The 6,914-nt window shown below is 46.3% G+C and overlaps 1 protein-coding gene across 1 annotated transcript; it reads right to left on the reverse strand.

The window, feature by feature from the left end:
* Positions 1-711: 711 nt before the first annotated feature.
* elac1 (elaC ribonuclease Z 1) lies at positions 712-4,244 on the reverse strand. Its single transcript, XM_015340267.2, has 3 exons — positions 3,870-4,244; positions 2,518-3,015; positions 712-1,651 (listed from the first exon to the last, which is right to left on the reverse strand). Exons 1-3 carry the CDS (start codon positions 4,024-4,026, stop codon positions 1,179-1,181), a joined length of 1,128 nt encoding a protein of 375 aa, XP_015195753.2. The 5' UTR covers positions 4,027-4,244; the 3' UTR covers positions 712-1,178.
* Between the last annotated feature and the right edge of the window lie 2,670 nt (positions 4,245-6,914).

Raw genomic sequence — 6,914 nt, forward strand, 5'->3', positions numbered from 1 at the left:
CTCATTCTTTTAACTGAATCAGAGCTTGGCTCACAGTTTGAACAGTGTATCTAGGCTAAGAGGCCACTAGGGCAGCAGAGGGGGATTAGGATGCTTTATATACTCAGTTTATGGCTGACTGTTTCAAAGCATATAATTATACTAATCCACCACATCTTCTTGCTGTGTCTCTGGAAGAAGCTCTCATTTTGCCTCAGGCTCTCCCATCTCAGACGCTCATATTGTCTTGGTTGTTTCTGCTGCCGGTGAACAACACCGTGAGTCACTAATGTGGGTGAAGGCTACATGGCATTCCACACTAAAAGGAGCCTTGTTCTCACAAGGGCACCCACTGGCAAAATCCATTTCAAACAGTTTAAGCTAGACCGTTTTTATTTTTAAAGTAAAAAAGGTTTCAAAGCAGGCCCACACACACCACATTGGTTCACCCACATTCATTTCAGCTTTTCACCGCGAAACACCATCGCTTTGCAGTTACACTTCCATTTAACATTAATGGGGGAAGACCTTAACTGTCAGCTTCAAGCTAGATATCGTCTTGAAGACCCTTTGCATTACCAAGGTGAGCTTGGTATTTCATCATAAAGAGAGAAAAGGAGCAGCAGCATTGGACCTGATAAACACGAGCACTGAAGGAACAAGAAAAGTAGCACTTATTAGAACAGATAAGACCCAGTTTAACCTCCACTGATATCAGATTCAGGTTTAGAGTACGATCAATTAAACTTTTATTGCATGAAATAGATCCACTTTTAAATACAAAATAAGTGCCCCATCCCACCATACTAAAATAACCACCCTCAAAATAATTCAGCGGAATCGCATGGTGCTCCCACTCTAGCATCTGTAGGACAGGGTCTGATGAGCCATGCCGACATACCGAGCACTGAGCAAGCCTGCTTTCCAGTGGACAGTGGTGATTGTACTGTCATGTTGTCTCCAAAGAAGGAGCAGGACACCAGGACCTCAGTCACTTTATGGCATCAAACCATTTTCTCTGGCATGCATTTTCTAAAATGCCTGACAATTATCTATAAGAAAACTTGAATAAAAACGATTCCAACCAAAGCCATTTAAAATTAGGGGGTCATAAGGTTTTACACCTCAAGTCAATGTCATCATATACAAAAATAGCCATGACACTTCAGCAGATAAAAACAATTCTATTTATAAAAAAACTAATTGCATCTTTTGCTGGGAATAGGTATCGTTAAGAAGTCCTCGGCAAGGATAACTTCCCTGCCGTTCAGAGCTGCTTCGGCCTGCCTCTTGAGCTCCAGGACGTTGTCGTCTTCCTTTTCCTTGAGGAGGCTCTGGGGTTTGTACCTCTGGCTGAAGTGGTAGAGTACCAGCTGCTTGACTTGGCATGCCTCTGCCAGCTCGGCGGCCATGCTGGGTGTGCTGTGCCCGTGCTCCCAGGCCTTGTCTCTCAGGCTGTCCTCCAGGGTGGCCTCGTGGACCAGGACGTCAGCTCCGTGGCACAGCCTGCGCCCCGCGTCGCCCACAAGGCTGCAGCAATCCCCCAGGATGCACACCTTCCGGCCCGGGACAGCTTCCTCCAGCACGTCCTCTGGGGAAACCACGACTCCGTTTTCCAGCGTTACAGATTCTCCGTTTTTTAACCTCCCACAAATGGGTCCTGGCTTTATTCCTATACAGATATTAAAAAAAAGAGCAGGTTAATTGATATTCCTGCACATTCTGGTTACCCCACAAAAATGTGTTTGTGTTGGCCATTTAAAAAGCATGTACTATTGTGATGCACTTCCAACTGTACTCATTCATTATGGGGTCCTACATTTGATATTCATTCTACAACCCCTTGCCACAAATTAAGGGAATTTTGTTTCACAATAAACAGCCCTGCTGGAAACTCAGTTCTGACACATCAAAACATCACAGTTTAGAATCACTGTCGATTGCCTGATCACAAATTCCTTTGAACGTAAGAAAAAAAATAATCAGATCATACAATCATTTGATCCCATACAAGATCATAATATAACGAGAGCTTTTCCAATTGACCTCCCCAAACATGACAAAAATTAGGTACTACAATAAACTTGCCACTTGCCCCACCAGGAGGAATGGAAACAATGGAATGGAATTTGGTTGTTCCCGTTTGGGTACCGTTTGGGGCTCTGACAAACTGCTCCACTTCAGCAGTTTTGGTACGGGGGCCACACACCAGCAACTCTCCAGCTATGTGCCGCACAATGAAAGGCCAGACCCCTGAGAAGCGCGAGTTGGGGTGGGGTGGGGTTTGTTCACGTTCTACTCAACATCTTCGACAGACAGAAGCTGTGGATTTCGACAGGACGGCAGCGCGCCTGAAAGACCAGCTGTCTGCTCGCGAACCGTGGCGTCTAGAGGACTCCCGCCTCGCAGAGCCACGGGGAGCTAATCAAGTCTGCGGAAAACAGATCCTACTAACTGCAGCGAAGAGCCGCGCGCACACACAATGCCCACGCCCTGCACAGCGCCGCTCCCTCCCTCCCTCCCTCGCTCGCTCGTTACCCAGCTCCTTCAGCAGCTGCACGTTCAGCTTGCCGGGCCGCGGCCGCTCCTCCACCACGAACCCGAAGGACGGGAGGCGGTGGAAGAGCCGGAAGGCCCTGACGACGAACTGCGGGCTTTCGAGGAGCGTGTAGCAGCCCTGTTCCGGGTCCAGCTGGAAGGTTCGGCCCAGCACCTCCTGGGGGTGCAGCCGCCCGCCGCCGTCGTCGTCATCGTCATCATGGACTGGCTCCAAGCCGTCCGGCAGCCCCTCCGGGGGGCACTGGTCGTCCCCGGGCACCAGCTCGTGCACCACGTAGGGGAACATCAGCTGGGAGCCCGAGAGCGTGAGGGCGACGCGCAGGAACTTGCGCAGCCCCTGTGGGCCGTAGACTTCCACCAGCAGGGGGGGCTTGGCAGGAGCGGGGCAGCTGTGGAGGCTGATGGTGCACAACAGGCCCGGCAGGCCGAACAGGTGGTCGCCATGGAGATGGGTGATGAACACCTTCGTAATCCTGCCTGCGAACATCAGACAGGGGGAGAGATATGGGCATTACAGCTCTGCCCATTCGTAATCACCCAGGGGACTCCAATCCCAGCCCGGGAGTGCTGGTGGGTCTGGGTGTTCTCATTCCAACTCAGCTCTTAACAAAGAAAACCAGCTGGCTACTGGTTTAACTGGACCCATTTAACAGCTCCTCCCAGCTCTTCAGCTTTAAAGAGACCTGGAGAACCTGCAGACATCCCAGCCCTCCGGGACAAACAGTGGCTCATTTGATATCACAATGTGGTATTAGCAGAATGAACTGTTATATTCTGTCATAACGTATTGTGAAGGGCAAAATGGTTTAATAAAAGCCGCATTAAAAAAAAAACACCATCACTACTAATTCATACTCGTGTTAAAGTACCAGACTCGCCTGCTTATTTTCTCTCTAAACGGTTAACGATAGTAGCTCCTTTAATTTAAATGTAAGCTCCTGCCTCCCTCCCAGAGACAGTTCTGTTTATCTTCCCCGTCTCCTACTATTGTATCTCTGGCCGGGTGTTCGCTCTAATCCCTACATTCAAGAACTGGAGATGCAACACGTGATCAACCGCGCGTGAGACCGACACACGCTCGGATCCAGCCCAGAAACAGAACAGCCGGCCGGCCTTCCTCCCACGCAAACTGCGTGACGTCGACGTGACGTCACCGTCAGGCCGGCCTGGCAAGCTCTGAGCGGGCGAGTACAGCCGCCGGCTGCTTGCTAGATTGCCTGATGAACCAACCTCTTCGTGTCACCACACAGCGCAACTGCTAAAGACAGAGAGAGAAAAAAGTTTTTCTCCTTTTTTGGTTTTGTCAGACGCCGCCGTACAGCCAAACTCACCAGCCTTCAGCTGGCTCTTCATGAGCTGCGTCTGCGTCCCTTCCCCGCAGTCGAACAGCCAGCAGTCCCCATCCGTGCGGAGGACCAGTGCCGAGGCTCCACGGTGAGGCGAGGGGTAGGCAGAGCCAGTCCCCAGAAACGTCAAGTCCATTGACATATCGTACGGAATACCAATATTTATTTTTTGCGAGTAACCCGATGGGGAGAAGAAAAGAGAAATAAAATACCCAGACCCCACTACCTCATGATGGAAACCAGTGTGCGTGGAACTGACAGCGGCGTGATTTCTGGCTCCGAGCCCACTGGAACTATGTCAACAGAAAGCACACTGAACCTCTACCCTACTCCAGCAATACTTGCTTGACTATACTTCCCACAAATCCCTGCGGATTCCCAGAGAGCCAGCGGCACGGGGCGTGCTGTGCCGGTGGATTGTGGGAGATGTAGTTCACAACTTGACGTTCCTATATGTATCTGTGAACAGGTCGCTGAATTAAGAGCGTTTAAGTCAGAAAATATTTAGGAAACTGAGAAGAGACCGCAATAAAGTTCTGTTTGCTGACTTTATAAGGACAAGATTAGAGAACGCTGTTGTACATTTGTGATGTAAAGTGTATCATCTCATCTCGTGATTTTTATTCAGCTCTTAAGGGCATCATTTCAAATTTTATTCACATTTAGTTTGTCCTCTTCCCGTATTCTCAAGGGAAAGAAAATTATAAGATACCACAAATACCCAATTCCACTTATTTATGGAACCACATGGTACCACACTATTAAAGTTGGGTGACAGAGGTCCTAAAGAGTATACAATTCATAATGCAAGAAATTGTAAAGGATTAATAAAGTGACGTTAATATAATTATTTGCAACTGTGATGATTGTTAACCTTTGCACTCTGTAGTCCTCCTTCTTATTCAGGTGGATAATAAGCTCTCGAAAGCAGTTCTTCATTCTGATTTTTGCCTACATGCAGGGGTTTCAGTCTCCATCCAGCTGGACTTGTAACAAAACAAATAACATAACATCACTTTATTAGCCCTATACAATTTCTTGTATTAGGAATTTGTCTTTTCGCATGCCCCACCTTGCTCTCCATGAGACACATAGACACACAGACAGGGTCAGCCATTTATACGGCGCGCCTTGAGCAGTTGAGGTTAAGGGCCTTGCTCAGGGGCCCAACGAAGTAGGATTCCTCTGCCAGCCATGGGATTTGAACCAGCAACCTCCCAGCCACAGGCACAGGTCCTTAGCCACAGAACCACTGCTCCAACCCAACCAAATCAAATCAGCTCATAATTGGCTGAATTGGACCAGTTCAAGAACTTCTCTCTGCTTTTCTCTCCAGGTGCTTTAAGGAGAGCTAAAACACACATTCCAGCCCTCCAGAATCAGATTTAAAGCCTACTGCATAACATTTTATTTGGTCAAATACCTAGGCGACCCCTGCCCCCACTGTTGTTTTTTGATGGGCTGTTTGTTAATTTTAGAAGCTTTAAAGGCATGGTACACACACAACACAGTAACCCAAGCAGAACATCAGTGCAGCAGAGGTTAGGGCTCTGGACCTGTAATTGGACTGTTGTGAGTTCATGCATCACAGAGAAATGCTCATTCCTCAGAATACTTCAGGTAAAGGCCTGCTGTGTAAATAATAATAATAATAATAATAATAATAATAATAATAATAATAATAATTGCTTACACTTATATAGCTCTTTTCTGGACACTCCACTCAAAGCGCTTTACAGGTAATGGGGACTCCCCTCCACCACCACCAATATGCAGCATCCACCTGGATAAATGACTACAGATACAAGTCGGTTTGGATCAAAATCATAACCAAAAACAATCATAATGTGAAAAACACTAATTGAAGGAGGTGCCTTGGTTTACTGGGCACACATTGGCAAAAAAGAGTTAAAAAGACAAGGAACGCCAACTGACCTTTAACCTGCAACTACATGATAGTTAAGTAGAGGAATTAAGATATTGAATCTTCCCCATACCTGATCAAACACAGCTTGTTCAAGCTATAACAGAGGAGATATCCCAAAGGCCAGATAGATAATCCCCTCTCCATATCACATTTCCAGCACTGAGTGATCCATTTCATAGCTGCTATCAGTGCCACGTTAACAAAACTGACCTCATTACCAGACACAACAAGTCAGACTACCCTCCAAAGAACAGAAAGGCTCAGGTGGTATTCAAAATCTGTTATTTTGTTCCAGTATCATCCTGCAGGATGATATCAATTATGACCACAAGCAAGACATATTCAGAAAGTTACTTCTCTCCATTTTACACATAGGATTGTGATGGATGAGTTTGGAACTACAGTAATAGCATCACATTTTCTAGGGTGCACTATATTCCATTGTATGTACTGCTTTATAAACTTAGAGTGAAGTTATCATTATTTTGGCTAGCAGTGCAAAAACAAAACTGAGTCACACATACTTATGGGTGCTTGTCATGAGCCTTATACAATGGTAAGAGGATTGCATCAAAACATCCTGTTACTCATCTACTGTATACTCAAACAAAAGAGAGGAACTAATCATTTACACCAGCACTGAAAAGCAAATCACAGTAACAAGGTCAAAGAACTGTTGAAATATTAACATTGAGTGGATATTTATTAAACAATGAAATGTTTATGACAAGGCTTGGTACCTCTTAAACAGGCTCTATACTATATCAAAGATTACATGATGCAAAACTATAAAACAAAACTGCCACCTGCTTCTATACCATCAGGTATAGAGAGTGGGGCTGCAGTCAGCACTACTATACCCCAGGAAACTCTGGTACTGGGTTCAATTCTGGATTTTGGTCCTTCTGTGTGGAGTTTGCATGTTCACCCTATGTTCATGTGGGTTTTCTTTTGGTGATCTGGTTTCCTCTGTCCTCCTATACACACAATCAATCAATTGGTATCTAATTATCTCTCCTTGCGTGTGTCTGTGTCCTGTGATGGACAAACCTTGTCCAGGGTGTAGTCAAGGAAAATAATACATCAAGTCAGGAGACACACAC

The sequence above is a fragment of the Lepisosteus oculatus genome, chromosome 3 (genome assembly GCF_040954835.1).
Source record: "Lepisosteus oculatus isolate fLepOcu1 chromosome 3, fLepOcu1.hap2, whole genome shotgun sequence".
Lineage (NCBI taxonomy): Eukaryota > Metazoa > Chordata > Actinopteri > Semionotiformes > Lepisosteidae > Lepisosteus > Lepisosteus oculatus.